This window comes from Brassica napus, chromosome A4 (genome assembly GCF_020379485.1).
Source record: "Brassica napus cultivar Da-Ae chromosome A4, Da-Ae, whole genome shotgun sequence".
NCBI classification, from domain to species: Eukaryota; Viridiplantae; Streptophyta; class Magnoliopsida; order Brassicales; family Brassicaceae; genus Brassica; species Brassica napus.
Genome location: NC_063437.1, coordinates 14489229 through 14505028, shown reverse-complemented (window position 1 = coordinate 14505028; position 15800 = coordinate 14489229). Strand labels below are relative to the sequence as shown.

The 15800-nt window shown below is 36.3% G+C and overlaps 3 protein-coding genes across 3 annotated transcripts; all 3 read left to right on the top strand.

Moving 5' to 3' along the window:
- The first annotated feature begins 733 nt into the window (after nt 1-733).
- Nucleotides 734-3668, top strand: LOC106446791 (IQ domain-containing protein IQM4). Its single transcript, XM_013888582.3, has 7 exons — nt 734-1081; nt 1349-1833; nt 1958-2138; nt 2230-2318; nt 2416-2503; nt 2587-2919; nt 2999-3668. Exons 2-7 carry the CDS (start codon nt 1352-1354, stop codon nt 3395-3397), a joined length of 1572 nt encoding a protein of 523 aa, XP_013744036.2. The 5' UTR covers nt 734-1081; nt 1349-1351; the 3' UTR covers nt 3398-3668.
- A 983-nt stretch (nt 3669-4651) lies between these two features.
- Nucleotides 4652-6621, top strand: LOC106449981 (protein IQ-DOMAIN 6-like). Its single transcript, XM_013891636.3, has 5 exons — nt 4652-4972; nt 5049-5267; nt 5394-5621; nt 5705-5818; nt 5890-6621. Exons 1-5 carry the CDS (start codon nt 4907-4909, stop codon nt 6454-6456), a joined length of 1194 nt encoding a protein of 397 aa, XP_013747090.2. The 5' UTR covers nt 4652-4906; the 3' UTR covers nt 6457-6621.
- A 1884-nt stretch (nt 6622-8505) lies between these two features.
- LOC106446792 (ATP-dependent zinc metalloprotease FTSH 4, mitochondrial) lies at nt 8506-11726 on the top strand. Its single transcript, XM_013888583.3, has 7 exons — nt 8506-8727; nt 8936-9011; nt 9104-9376; nt 9456-9692; nt 9768-9892; nt 9967-10443; nt 10562-11726. The coding sequence occupies exons 1-7, from the start codon at nt 8701-8703 to the stop codon at nt 11492-11494; spliced, it is 2148 nt and encodes a 715-aa protein (XP_013744037.2). The 5' UTR covers nt 8506-8700; the 3' UTR covers nt 11495-11726.
- Nucleotides 11727-15800: the final 4074 nt, after the last annotated feature.

Genomic DNA, 15800 nt, shown 5'->3' with positions numbered 1-15800 from the left:
TTTCAGGGAGTTAAATCGCATATCTACCAGGAAAAACCAAATCGTAATCATCACAAGTATCATTCCAAGGTTACATGAAGGTAATAAACTAAACAAAAAGTTTATGTCAAACTAAATGCTTACAAATATTACACTTTTACAGGAAAACTATCACTCACAACCACATCAGGATCGCACTTTTACTTTGACACCGACATTGATATCATACAACGCTTCTAAAAGACGAATAAACTGCTATCCTAAGCCTGATAGCAAACGACACCACTCAATACTCAAAAATACTCTTTTCTCCTATGAAATTTGATTGCTCAACACAATATATTATTCAAACTTACTTTTGTTTAGAAAAGAAAAACTGATCGCCGCATCACATTCAAACAAAAACTCTATGGTTAAATCTACGACACACAAAATTAACAAACACTTTCTTAAATTAAAAACTACTAATCAAAAATATAAATTTTCTTAATTTGAACATGTTATCCGCGACACCGAATCTAGTTCAGATAAGATTTGATAGAAACTACTAAATCCAGAAAAAGTAAACTGTAGACTAATAAATTGTCCTTTTCTTTTTCTTGGTCAAAATAAATTGTCCTTTTCTAAATAATAAATTCGGCGAAGCTACCATTGAATTACCCTGCGTCCCCTGTGGGTTCCCCTGTGTGGCCTCCTACTCCGTTTTCTATCATGTTTTTGTTATTTTGTTACGGAAAAGTAACAATACAATGGGTTAACAAACAAAATGAAATCTTCGTTCCTACAATATGATTTTAAAACTAATATGTTTTTCAGACGCACCATCTTTGAATCTTCTTCACTATAAGCTTTTTCTCATATTCAACAATTTGTAAAACAAAGACTCTACTTTTAGTCTTTTTTACCCCATTTAATACTCGTCAACTAACTACACACTACTACGCATATCCAACTTCGTATATATAGAGCTATTACTCTTCTACTTGGAAGTCGTATTCATTTTGTTTTCTCTAGAGTAGAAGATAGAGAGAGAGAGAACTTGACTTTTTTAGTCTTTGGTAACGAGTTTTCTTGTTCTTGGTGTATCTCTGCAATTCTTGAGGTACGTTAGATATCCTGATTATTAAAATTAATGTTTGCATCTTGCTTTGTCCATAGTGTTTGGATTTTTCTTAGTAAGTTCGTTGGAATGTCCGGATAAGATGATTTTATTTATCTCTATCGCTGGCACCAATAATTGAGTTGGTGATGATATTAGTGACCTCAGTAAAAAATAATATATTAAATGAAAGTTGTTGGTTGATTACTTTAGAGAAAGATTCGTTTGTCAACGTTTGATACTGATCTTGATTCGACTGCGTGCGTGCAGGTAATGGGGCTTTCTCTTTCACTTCTCGTGTCTGCTTGTAAAGAAGTTTTGTCAAACCAGTTCTTCAGTTTCAAGAACCCCGTCGAGAGTTTTCTTGGAGTCAGATCCTTCGGCTTGACATCAAGAACCAACAGTTTCAAGAGTGAGGCGCCGGAAAACTCTCCAAAGGCCGCCGGTATGGAGAGGTCACTGAGCTTCAACAGCTGGGAGATTCCAACAGAAGCCAAGACTGAGCCAACGACGAACCAGGCAGATGATCAAGTTGTCGACGTGAAGAAGCCTAAACGCAACAGTTTGAACGGACGAACCTGCGAGAGAATCCAAATAACGAAGCCCACGATTACTCCCCCTGAGCCTTTTGTGTTCTTCTCCCCAAGACCACTCGCGGAGCTTGACGCAGCTGCAACTACGCTACAGAAGGTGTACAAGAGTTACCGGACGAGAAGGAACCTAGCGGATTGCGCGGTTGTGGTTGAGGAGCTCTGGTGAGTCATTTGAGTTTAGAAATATTCTATCTGCATTATTTAGTAAGAATATTTGTTTTTATCTTAGCTTCAGTTAATAATGCGTTTCAAGTTGTTGATTTTTTTTTTTTTAATGTTTAAATAGGTGGAAGACTCTGGATTCTGCAGCTCTGAAACTGAGCTCGGTTTCCTTCTTTGAAGAGGAGAAACATGAAACAGCTGTTTCGAAGTGGGCACGAGCTAGAACACGAGCTGCTAAGGTTGGAAAAGGCTTGTCAAAAGATGAAAAAGCTCAGAAGTTAGCTCTTCAGCATTGGCTTGAAGCTGTAAGTCTCTACAAAAATATATCTGGAAATGAAACAAATCTTCAACCTTTTTTGGATTTAATCTAAAGTTGTGTCTTTTCTGCGTTTACAGATTGACCCACGCCATCGTTATGGACACAACTTGCACTTCTATTACGATGTCTGGTCAGCAAGCATGAGTGCACAACCATTCTTCTACTGGTCAGTCCTAGGCTATATAACACACTCTTTTTTTTTTATCTCTTTCTATAGTTATGGATATGTTCTAAACTATGTTTCCTATTACTTGAAACTAAAGGTTGGACGTTGGCGATGGAAAAGACGTGAATCTTGAACACCACCCAAGAAATGTTCTACAAAAACAATGCATTAAATATCTCGGACCTGTGAGTTCTTTTTTTCTTTCTCCTACAACTAAAAAGTACTCCAGCATACCTACTTTTTATCTAACTCATTCGTCAACTTGCAGATGGAGAGAGAAGCATACGAGGTGATAGTAGAGGATGGGAGACTAATGTACAAACAGAACATGACTCTGATCAGTTCAACAGAAGAATCCAAGACGATCTTCGTACTTAGCACCACTAGAACCTTGTACGTAGGTCAGAAGAAGAAAGGCGTTTTCCAGCACTCTAGTTTCTTATCTGGCGGCGCCACAACAGCTGCAGGAAGATTGGTCGCCCGCGACGGTGTCCTCGAGGCTATATGGCCGTACAGTGGACACTACCTACCAACAGAAGACAACTTCAAGGAGTTCATAAGTTTCCTGGAAGAGAACAATGTTGATCTCACCAATGTTAAGGTAAGGAAAACAAAATTTCTATCACATAATAAATGCTAAAATCTTAAGAATGATCACTAAGCTATAAATCTGAATGTAGAGGTGCACTGTGAATGAGGAATATTCGTCGTTCAAATACGAAGAAGAAACAAAAGAAGATGAAACAGAAAATAAACATGTGGAAACCAACATTACAGAGGACAAAGAAGAAGAAGAGAAAGAGACACAAAGACCGGTGTTCGAGCTGTCGAAGAGGCTATCTTGCAAATGGAACAGTGGAGTTGGTCCAAGAATTGGGTGTGTTAGAGATTATCCCATGGAGCTGCAGTCACAAGCATTTGAACAAGTCAGCTTGTCTCCTCGGATTTCGCCTGCTTCTGCACGTTTCCCCTCACCATACGGTCCAATTCCTTCACCAAGGCCTAGTCCTAGAGTAAGACTCTCTCCACGCTTAGCATACATGGGAATACCAAGCCCTAGAGTTCAGGTGAACTGCTAGGCTTTTGCTGTTAAATTGGTTCCACAATAAACGAGTCTTATGACTTTTAAGGTGTGAGAAAAGGCTTTATTAATTCTCACATCCTTTGTTCTTTAATTCATGTCAAATAAAAGTTTATTTCTTCTTAGCTCCCATTTTGTATTTGTAGTGGATCCTTTGGTTTGCTAAATCCGCAAGGCTGTAAATTGAAGTTCTTATTAGTAGAACTTTGTGTAATCTTTGACCTGAAGACTGAATTTATTATTTAAGAATGTTGATTAATAAGTTGACTCTCAACAGCTTTTTGTTTGATAAAGAGAATCTTCAGTGTTCCATCTGAGAAAATGATCAAATAACTAAACTGTTACATATATCCCAAAGTTTTGTTGTTTGAATATTAACAATAAAGATGTGAATCCATCAGTACATCCACCACCTGACGTGGACTTTTAATCTCTTTAATCGTCTTTGGTTCATGTTCTGGTCTAACTTCAATGTTGATGGCTGATTTAGGATTTAGGCTTTTCTTAAGTTGTTAGTAAGGTGTGACAACTATCTCAATCTTCTTCTAATATTGGTTTATTCTTGCAAAATTTTCTAATGTTAGTTTTTTTGGTCAAAAAGAGGTGATTTTCTTATGCAAAATAGAAAAAAAGATAAAAATGAATAAATTTTAGATAAGATTTCAAAATTTATTAGGAGAAAACAGTAGTTAATGACATAAATCATAATATTACTAGAATAATTCACCTTTCAACTTTGCTTTTGTTATATATCTAATTAGACACTCTATCTATCTTTTCCATCTAATTAACTAAAAAATATGCAGTATTTACACTAAAAATGCAGTATTTTAAAACAATTTCTTATGTGATAAACTAGGGTGTCAGTCTTGTTCATTTTACTCAAGTTCTAGTTAAATGCGTCATATGATTCATACAAATCACAAAATCCAAAAGGGCATTGCTTTTGAAAGAGAATGTGTTTTTCTTTACAATAGAAGATAATGTGTTCAAATCTGATTGGGACATTTTTGGGAGTTTAAATTTCGAATCCAATGATACAACAATAATAGCAATAAAACAAAACAGGGCATTACATGAGTCATGAGTCTTGTAGAAAAGAAAGAAGAATAAAAAGCCTAATCTATAAATAAATGAATACTATATATTATATATATATTGTGCCTTTTTATGGTATTTTTCTAATGCATGCAACTCTGGAGAAGGTACATAAGTGTGAAACACAATCAGAGACAAAAGCCTAAAGAGTCGAGCATACTTTAATTTTTAAAAATTAATAAACCTTTTCTCTTGTCCATTTTTGAAGTTTGTTCAAATTTCAAAAACGTCTCTTTAACCCACCACTCCCTCCATTACCACCACAAGCTCACGTTCTCCAATACACTCACTCTCTCTCTCTCTCTATCCCTCTCAGACTTTCTACTAAAAACCTGAAAAAATAAATCTCAGGTGTTGTTGTTTGTCTACGAATTCGAGCCAAAACCTTTTTTGCAATCTACGACTATAGATGGGTGCTTCAGGAAAATGGGTTAAGTCAATCATGGGTCTCAAGAAGCCAGAGAAAAATGAATCTGTAAGAAAGAGCTTAATTAACTGTTAGTTTTCCTCTCATAGAAAAGCTTAATTAAGAATATTTTGTTTGTTTACAGGAAAAGGGTAGTAGTGGAAAAAACAAGAAGTGGAAGCTATGGAGGAGTCCTTCAGGGGATTTAGCCTCGCCTTGGAAGGGAATCCGACACGGGCGGTCTGATTCGGTTTCTTACTCTGCAGCTGTTGCAACTGTGCTCAGGGCTCCTCCTAAAGACTTCAAAGCCGTTAGAGAAGAATGGGCTGCTATCAGAATCCAAACCGCTTTTCGTGGTTTCTTGGTGAGTTCAAAGCTTTGTGTTTATTAGAAATGATTTTTTTTTTTAAATTTGAATGTTTAATAGAATGTTACTGAGAGAACAATTAATTTTTGAGACTTTAGGATTTGATTTTGTTCGTTTTATCAGGCGAGAAGAGCGTTGAGGGCGTTGAAAGGGATAGTGAGGCTACAAGCTTTAGTGAGAGGGAGGCAAGTGAGGAAACAAGCTGCTGTGACTCTAAGGTGCATGCAAGCTCTGGTTCGAGTTCAGGCACGTGTGAGAGCTCGTCGCGTGAGGATGACTGTACAAGGACAAGCTGTTCAAAAGCTTTTAGATGAACACAGAAGCAAATCTGATCTCTTGAAAGAAGTCGAGGTCTTTGACTCTTTTTCATCCTTTTTTTTTTTTGAAAAAAAATGTTTAATTTGTTGTTTTTGAATTTGATAATATTCTCTCAGGAAGGTTGGTGCGATAGGAAAGGAACGGTCGATGATATAAAGACAAAGTTGCAGCAGAGACAAGATGGTGCTTTTAAGAGAGAACGCGCTTTGGCTTATGCTCTTGCTCAAAAGGTAACTAACTCTTTCAACTTTATTCATCTCATTTTTATGAATTTGAATTTTTGATTTTTTTTTTGTTGCAGCAATGGAGGTCGATTCCTAGCTCAAACCTTAAGACAAACAGTTCAATCTCCTATCTGAAAAGTCAAGAGTTTGATAAGAATAGTTGGGGGTGGAGTTGGTTGGAGCGTTGGATGGCTGCTCGGCCATGGGAGACTCGACTTATGGACGCTACGGATGCAGCCACGCCTCCTACTAAACACTTGAAGTCACCTGAGGTTGTTAAAGTTAGAAGAAACAATGTGACAACTCGGGTATCTGCAAAACCTCCTCCTCATATGTCATCATCGAGTTCTGGTTATGACTTCAATGTTAGTCCCGGTTCAACCACACCTGCTTCTGTAACCACTGGACTTGTTTCAGACAACTCTAGCAAGAACAAGCCGAGTTACATGAGTATGACTGAATCAACAAAGGCTAAGAGGAGGACTAACCATGTTATGAGGCAGTCCATGGATGAGTTTCAGTTTATGAACAACTCTGGATTGTTTACCGGGGACTTGAAGAGCAGCAGCCCTGTCTCCTCGGATCCTCCTTCCTATGTTACTAATTTCTCCAAACCTTTTGGTGTTTCTACACGAAGAGGTTAAATTGTTTGAGGAAAAGTTTCAACAGCTTGTTGTTGTCTTTTGTGTTGTGAGATAGTGTGCGTGTGTGTATGTTAATTCCTTCTTTCTTTCTCTTAAAACTACATTGGAGTTTTTGGTTACCATGAATTTAAATATTAAATTGATGTTTTCCTCTTAGTTTTTAAACATGAAACTCTCAGTTTTTATAATCAGTAATGTCAAGACAATAGGCTATGATTGTTTAGGACTTTGAATGCCAACACTTTTAAACTAATGAGTTCACAAAAATATTTAATGTGGATTTTATGGTTGTGGTTTTAGAAAGAAAAAAAACTAAAAACCACAAATTCTAGCTTTTATAAAAGGCTTATTTTGGTGTATATACAAAAAGTGGTCGGTAATTAGGCAGATGGTCATAAGTTTTTCATATTTGCAGATTTGGTAGGAGATTGATGGTGTAATGACAATAATATCCTTTTCATTGTGTGTAGAGATGGCAATTGGGTCTTCCCGTCCCGTCCCGTCCCGTCCCGCCGCGGTCTTCAGTTCAAACGGGTCTCAGCGGGACAGGCCCGCGCGGGATGCGGTCTTGTCGAGGGCTGACCAATCCCGCCCCGCATAGTACATGGGCTTTGCGGGTCTGCCCGCGGGATGTCGGTTCATCATACCCCCTGTTCGAAAACGCGCCGCCTAGGTCCGTAAAGTCGCCGGAAAAACGTTATACGGCCATCAAACGTGGCGATTTTGAGTAATTCGGTTAAGCAAAGATCTGCAACCAAAATCTTCATCCTGAAGTAATTGTCGTAACTGGTTCCTTAAATTGAAGGCAAGCAATCCAAATCTAATCTAGGTTCCATCCCAAATAGAATCATTTAACCGGATCACATAAACCATATATTTAGAAAATAAACTTAAGAACATGGAAAAAACGTTGTTTTCCCAAACAAAATCATAAATCCAAGATCTGCAACCAACAGTAGGGAGAAGCAAATGCCTAACAAGCTTCACTCTAAGAGGTACAGGCAGCAAACAGACCGAGCAAACTGTTGTTGTACAATTAAAAAGAGAAGACCTTGCAGCTGTTATGATGAAACAGAGACAGGTGGAGACGACAGATCTGATTCGCCGAACATGTCGGGAGGGTCAGAGGATCAGGAGGGTCGGGGGCAGGGATTCCACCAAACAGATCTAGAGGAAGAGCAGATGGCGGTGTTCAGGAAGTGGGGGAAGGAGCAACAATGATTCTGAAACTGGAGAAGTCACCATTAATCCCATGGAAGAAAGGAAGAGGAAGGAGAAGAGAGAGACGTAAGAGAGAGAGTTGGGTAGAGGTAGATATACAAGGGTACATTTGGGTTTATAGAATTTGCACAGTGACTTATCCATCTAGCTAATTATATTTTCTTTCATAGCCATCTAGTGCAAATTCCCTTTATAAAAAGCAAAGAAACATGAAGGAAAAACCAGAAGTTGAGGCTTTGAATGTTTTTAAGGACTTTGAGAGATTTAGATCATTACGAAGTCCTTAAAAACTTTGAAAGTCAAATCTCCAATCACAACATTAGAGCATGAGCAGCAGCGAACTGATGATTCCCGATTTCCAATGTTTTTTTTTATTATTTTAATTTTTTTTTCGTTTGACTTTAAAAAAAAATATATATATATATATATATATATATATATATAAACGAATCTATCGCGGGTTGCCACGTGTCGTGGGACCCGCGGAACAGTAACGAGACGGTATCACTCCGGCGAACCTGCACGAGCCGGTTCATTAAAATCTGATTATTTTAATATTTTTTCTTCTCAAAAATCGTGTGAACTTGATACTTCAATGCGGATGGTCTTAGAATCATTTGATGGCTCTGAGCTTAACACACCAATCTAGAAGCTGAGAATTACACCATAAATCAAGCTTGAAGTGGTTTCTCTATTTCAGGGGAATGTCTGAAAATGTAGAGATGAAGCAAGGTGAGCTTGAGCTCTTGCAGAGCACATAGCCTCCAAACACTTGTCAAGCCAAGAGCTTTTAAGCATTTGATTCTACTCTCTAAATTTAGTGGGCCGAAAGGAAAAGCCCACTAGATTTATATCACTTATGTCATTTACCAAAATCCTCCTCTCACGTGTATCTGTCCGGTTTCAAGACTAAAAAAATTGGTTTTTTTATTTCCGAACCTAAGAAAAGAGGTTCGTGTTCGATTTCCAAACATTCAATCACAACCAAGGTCGGGAAAAGGAGATTGATTGATTGATCGATCGATGGCTTGGAGGCGCATCATCACCAAGGTTCTTTTGGTTTTCCTCTCTTTTTTGGATTTGGTCAATTTTAGATCGGTTGTGTAACGGAGAAGCTGATGATCTTTTTGCAAACCCTAGAGCCCTTCGAAAACTTTCGTTGATGTGATTTGAAATTTAACCAAGAAAATGTCGAAAAGTGTAGTCTTGAGAACACATAAAGCAAAATCAGTTTCATCTTATTAATTATCTGTGACAGGTTTCGAGCCATGAACGGGAATTGAAAAGCTTACTTGTTAGAGCTTACCCTTCTCTTCCTAGAAGAGTTATTGGAGGTTTATTTTTCTTTTACTCAGCTTTTTTTTCTATTTTTCCAGAAGCATATATTGATATGTTAAATGTTTTTTTTTTTGTTTTGTTTATGTAGCTGCAGCAGGTGGTGGTGGTGGTGGAGCTTCTTCAAGGTTTCAATCGAGCTATGTTGGTAGCTTTGCTCGGAGAGTGCGTGAAAGAGATGAGTTTAACGAGGTTGCGCAACTCAGAGAACTGTTCCGCAGAAACGATCCTGAAGCAGTGATCAGAATATTCGAGAGCAGCCCTTCTATGCATTCCAATCCCTCTGCGCTCACCGAGTATATCAAGGCCTTGGTCAAAGTTGATAGGCTTGATAACAGTGAGCTCGTCCGAACATTGCAAAGAGGTGTGTGTATGCACTCTCTAAAGGACCCTAAGTTTCATATTGATTTCAATAACTAAAAGTTTAATGTTTTGTCTCTTAGGTATTGCTGGTGCTTCTCAGGAGCAAGAGAGTTTTGGAGACATTGCAGCATTTAGAAACTTAGGAAAAGGAACAAAAGATGGTGTTCTTGGAACTGCTGCTGCACCGATTCATACCATATCCACTGAAAGGAGTAGCTTCAAAGAACAGCTTTGGAGTACTTTCCGGACTATTGCTGTTGGTTTCTTGCTTATTTCTGGTGCTGGAGCACTTATCGAGGATCGAGGAATTGGCAAAGGTATTCATTTCTCTGACACAGTATCTGTTTTGGATGATTTTTTTCTCTAATTTAGCTGCGGTTTACATATGTTAGGACTCGGTCTGCATGAAGAAGTCCAACCTAGTATGGACTCAAACACCAAATTCGCCGATGTAAAGGGTGTTGATGAAGCAAAAGCTGAGCTAGAGGAGATTGTGCATTATCTCCGCGACCCCAAGGTTAATTTAATTCACACCTCTTCTTACTAATAAACATTCCAATGAAGTAACCATTTTCTCTCCTTTAATTACAGAGATTCACTCGTTTGGGAGGAAAGCTACCTAAGGGCGTGTTACTCGTTGGTCCTCCTGGCACAGGGAAGACAATGCTAGCAAGAGCCATCGCCGGAGAAGCTGGAGTGCCTTTCTTCTCCTGCAGTGGCAGCGAGTTTGAAGAGATGTTCGTTGGAGTCGGAGCCAGAAGGGTCAGAGATCTTTTCGCCGCTGGAAAGAAGTGCTCCCCTTGTATTATCTTTATTGACGAGATTGATGCTATTGGAGGAAGCCGTAACCCCAAGGACCAGCAGTACATGAAGATGACGTTGAACCAGCTTCTCGTCGAGCTGGATGGGTTTAAACAGAACGAAGGGATCATTGTGGTGGCTGCAACAAACTTCCCTGAGTCGTTGGATAAGGCATTGGTTAGACCTGGGAGGTTTGATCGCCATATTGTTGTGCCTAACCCTGATGTTGAAGGTCGTCGCCAGATTCTTGAGTCTCACATGTCTAAGGTAAACTTTAGATTATACTGGGCCAAGCCAAATGAAACATTCGCCTTAGCCTCCAAATTATGAATTTATTTAAATAAAAGTTCTTAAGAAATGTTTATGGCTCTTGTGTGTGTTTCAGGTACTTAAGGCTGAAGATGTTGATTTAATGATCATAGCAAGAGGAACACCTGGATTCTCCGGAGCTGACTTGGCCAATCTGGTCAACGTTGCAGCTCTGAAAGCTGCAATGGACGGTGCAAAGGACGTGACGATGTCTGACCTCGAGTTCGCCAAAGACAGAATCATGATGGGAAGCGAGAGAAAATCGGCAGTTATATCCGAGGAGTCAAGGAAACTGACTGCCTTCCACGAAGGCGGCCACGCCCTCGTGGCCATCCACACGGAAGGTGCTCTTCCAGTCCACAAAGCAACCATCGTGCCACGCGGTATGGCTCTCGGCATGGTCTCTCAGCTGCCGGATAAAGACGAGACCAGCATTTCTAGGAAACAGATGCTCGCTCGGCTCGATGTTTGCATGGGAGGAAGGGTCGCAGAAGAGTTGATTTTCGGGGAGAGCGAGGTGACTTCAGGGGCGTCTTCTGACCTCGAGCAGGCGACTAAGCTCGCACGAGCGATGGTTACTAAATTCGGCATGAGCAAAGAGGTTGGTCTCGTGGCGCATAACTATGATGACAATGGGAAGAGCATGAGCACGGAGACGAGGCTTCTCATCGAGAGGGAAGTGAAGCTTCTTTTGGAGAAGGCTTATAACAACGCGAGAAACATCCTCACGGTTTATAATAAAGAGCTGCATGCACTTGCGAACGCTTTGCTTCAGAACGAGACTATGTCTGGGAAGCAGATTAAAGAGTTGCTTGCGGATCTCAACTCTCCTCAGACTAAAAAGCGTCAAGAGGTTGCTGCGCAGCAGAGCCAGCCTGTTCCTCCTCCGTCAACTCCTAGCCCTGCTGCGTCTGCAGCCGCCGCGGCTGCAGCTGCTGCTTCTGCCGCCGCCTCGGCTGCTGCAACGGCCGCAACCAAAGGTAAAGACATGGCTCCTGTAGGGTCTTAAAAAAAATAAAGGTGTGTATGCTGGGGTTATTTTTACTGGGAATAAACTCTTTTATTTTGAGAGTATTTTAGAATCAGTGGAGGTTTGGCTGGTGAGAGATTAAGAATATTCAGTTTTTATTTTATCTTTACAAATGTCTTTTATCTCACACGGAATCTCGCTACAAAATGGTCTTTTGTGTTTACTCTCTCGTTCGTTTGTCTTAATGTATTTGGAACCTTGTGGGATGCTTCTTAGAAGTTTGGCTCGAACAGTTTCAGGTTACAACATAACTCTAAAGAACATACTTTTGTGAGACTTGTGTTTGCTGAAACAAAATAAGAAGTAATATCCATTGGTATCCATTAACTGCTGCTTCTTGTTCAAGGCCAGTCCTTGCAAGTATGGTGGTGGTATAAGCAAAGCAAAAGCAGCTAGCTTAGTTTAGTTTATATAATTCAGGCATACAGATATAGTTCGAAGTTTGTGTTCTTGTTTTATTCTGTTTCATAGTGTCGGTGTCAGAACTCAGAACTACTGTTCGATACACGCTTTCCTAACGAAGTTCATTAGCCAAGAGCGTACCACATATTTGGAACGAGATTACGTCGGATGAAGGATCCGTTGACCTGTTGGGACTTGGGAGGTTGTGAATAAGATATGTCATTTGGAAGATAAAATAGTGAAGGTGGGATGTATTTGAAATGGATGCAACATCTGTCAAGTTCAGGGCAGAGATGGTTAAGTCAGAGAGGCTGAGGTGATCCAAACAAAAATGGCTCGGACAGAGGTGTTTCAGACATAAAAGGGGGTTTTGAGAAAGGTGTTTAAGATGAATAGTTCTGAGAGGGGGGATTGCTCTACAAGTCTTATCAGAGGAAACAACTACAACGGTATAAACAAAGGGCTGGAAAACTTTATTCGGGTAAAAGAGGAAGATAGTTAGATTTTGGCTATCATATTGAATCCATAGTTAAGGAAAACAAGGCACTACTAGACATATCAAAAAGTCTATTTAAAGATTGGTCACTGTTGACGAATTATGAACACAACCACATGGGCCGTCTACGGATTGTGTGGAGCAGCAAGGTGCTGAATCCTCTATATATTAAAAGAGAAGCATTACAACATATTTTTGTAGCCACATGTCATCACCACAATCATTCTTAGAATCCTTAGAAAAATATGTTGGTCCATATAAATATATAATAAGCTTTTTATTAAACTAACCATAAATTAATCATAAATATTTTTCATTGTTTCCTTAAATAAAAATCACAGAATTATCTAATGTGGCTAAAGTATATATGACAATTAATGATTTTGAATAATAAAGATTTGATAAAAATTAGTCTATTCTCTATCATTTTTTAAAATTTTAACTTATTAAAATAAATTAAACAACCACATTAACTATATAATAAAAATTTAGATTTTTTCCTATATGTTATATTTTGAATTTTTAAAAACGAATATAAATGACTAAAGTTGTTAAAAAAACTCACATTGAAATTTTTTTGATCCATGGTTTAAAATTTATGTTATAACAAGATACAAATGATTAAGAAATTACATAAGTAGGAAATCTCATTTAATAAATATTATATATATATGTATATTAATATTTTTTTTAAATAAATTATATACCATATAAACTACATAAGTATTTTGAATTTGCTTTGAATTTTTTTGATAAACATTTTGAGCAATTATTAACAACTTAATATTTAGATTTTAAACTTTGCATTGAATGTTTTTAAAATTATAAATTACTAAAACTATTAAATATCCCACAAATTTTTTATTGTTATCATTGATTTAAAAAAATTGTTATAAATAAATACAAATGATCAAAAAAAATATGAGTATAAAATATTTTTTAACAGATGTCAATATTAAAAATGTACTATATAACTATGTTAATATCATTTAAACTTAATTTTATACCATGATTAATAAATTTTATTTAAGTATTTGTACCAATTTAATTATATACGTAATAGTTACTAAACTTTTAATTATACAATGTATATTTATTATTTAATAATATGTAAAAAATATATAATACTTAAAAATAATTTATATATAATGTTCATCCCGCGCAAGGCGCGGATCTTAACCTAGTTTGCTATTATAAAGAAATTCAGATTATAAAGAAAGTCATTCCGGATGAGATTAAGAAGATAATGATAAATCACCGGATCTGGATGGATACATTTTTGAAGTTCAACAAATATGTTTGGGATACTATTGGCTCTGAAGTTGTTATAGCAGTGCAGTCCTTCGAAAAAGGATTCTTACCAAAAAGGTGTCAACACAACTCTACTTGCTCTAGTTCCGAAAAGGAAATAGGCAAAATCAATGAAGGACTATAAACCTATCTCATGAGGTAATGTAATCTACAGGGTTATATCAAAGATCATAGCAAATTGTTTGAAAATGATTCTGCCAAAGTAAAAGAGGCTGCTCACTCTCCCCGGATCTGTTTCTTGTGGTTATGGACGTTCTGTCCAAGCTATTACTTGAATGAATCAACTAACATACAGAAATTATGTTACCACGCCCCCTTGTCGAAACATAGACTTTACCTATCTAAAATTTTGCTGATTATTTCATGGTCTTACCCGATGTTAAGTTGCGTTCTCTAAAAAAGTATAATGGCTGTGTTTGATGACTTTGAGAAAGCTTTGGATCTGCGAATAGATTTCAACGGTTTACTTGAGAGGAGTTTCTGAATCGATTGGAGATGGCTTGGGTCTCAATAGAGGTGCATTTACACACTTTGAAAGAGATGTGAACAGATGATGTTTTTCATTTGGAAGGGTAAGAGGATGTCTATAAAAAAAATACTTTCAGTACATGAGATACATGGAAACATATCAGACATGACAACACCAAGGTCAGTTAACTAGAGCTCGGAATCTGGTTCAGGCATAATACTCTTAAGTACGCAATTTTTTTTATTACCATTCCATTAAAAAAAATATATATTAACTGGAGCTAGGGAATCTGGTTCTTAACATTCGAAAAGGAAAAAAAAAGTGTTTTAGCTTAATAAACTTTTACTCCATCCATTTTAAAATAGACCTTGTTTATAAAAAAATTTGATGTTTCAATATAGATGATATTTTCAATGTAAATTTTACATTTATCAAAAACTAACAAACGATATTTTGTAGAATAATTAATAATTTTTAATGATATCTTTTTAAGTAAAAAGTGATTTTTTAATAGTTGTACACTACCTCAAAAGTTCATCCCCTATATATTAATAGAAAAACATTTAAAGTTATAATTTGTAGTTTGTACTAAATAAAAAAGTGTTCTGTTGAGTTGTCACGTAATTAGAATGTTAATTTTACTTACGTGGCGGCTTGAGAATCAATTAAAAATTTTGTTAGTCCAAAATTAAATTGTTAGGAAATATTATAAGTATGTCCATTATGGACCATTCATTTATCAAAATAAAATTATTATATACTCTTTACTTAAATAAAACATACGGAATTACCTAATGTGATTAATATATATATGTCAATTAATGATTTTAATTAATAAATATTTGCTAACAATCTATATACTTTATATTATTTTGTTTAATTATTTATTATTAAAATAAATTACACAACTATATTAATTATATAATAAAAATTTAGATTTTTTTGTATATGTTGTATTTTTATTTTTTCAAAACGAGTATAAATTACTAAAACTGTTAAATGTCTCACATAAACATTTGTGATCAAAGTTTAAATTTTTTTCTATAATAAGATACAATGATTATAAAATAATATGAATAAATAATTTTATTTTACTAGGTGTTTATGTTAATATATATATATATATACATATATATATTTCATATCGTTTAAATTAAACTATACATCATATGAAAATACATACTAAAATATATGCGTTGAACATATATTGAAAAGTTAATATTTTAATTTTGAAATCCTCATTGTTTTTTTTTAAATGATTATAAATTATTGAAACCACTAAACATTCCACATTAAAAAAAAATCATTGGTGTAAAATTTTGTTGCACAAATATGTAAATAATCATAAAATCATATGAGTAGAAGCCTCATGTAATAAATATCCATATTAAAAGTATACAATATATCTATGTTAATATCATTTAAATTTAATTATATATCATATACGATATATAAGATTTAATAAATATCCTTATTAAAAGTATACCCCTTAATTATATATCATATTCGATAGATAAGATTGATTGTCTTGATTTATTTACTCTAAAATGATTGCGAATAACAAGAGCGGTCGTTTGATTTATATGCACATGTCAATTTATTACATA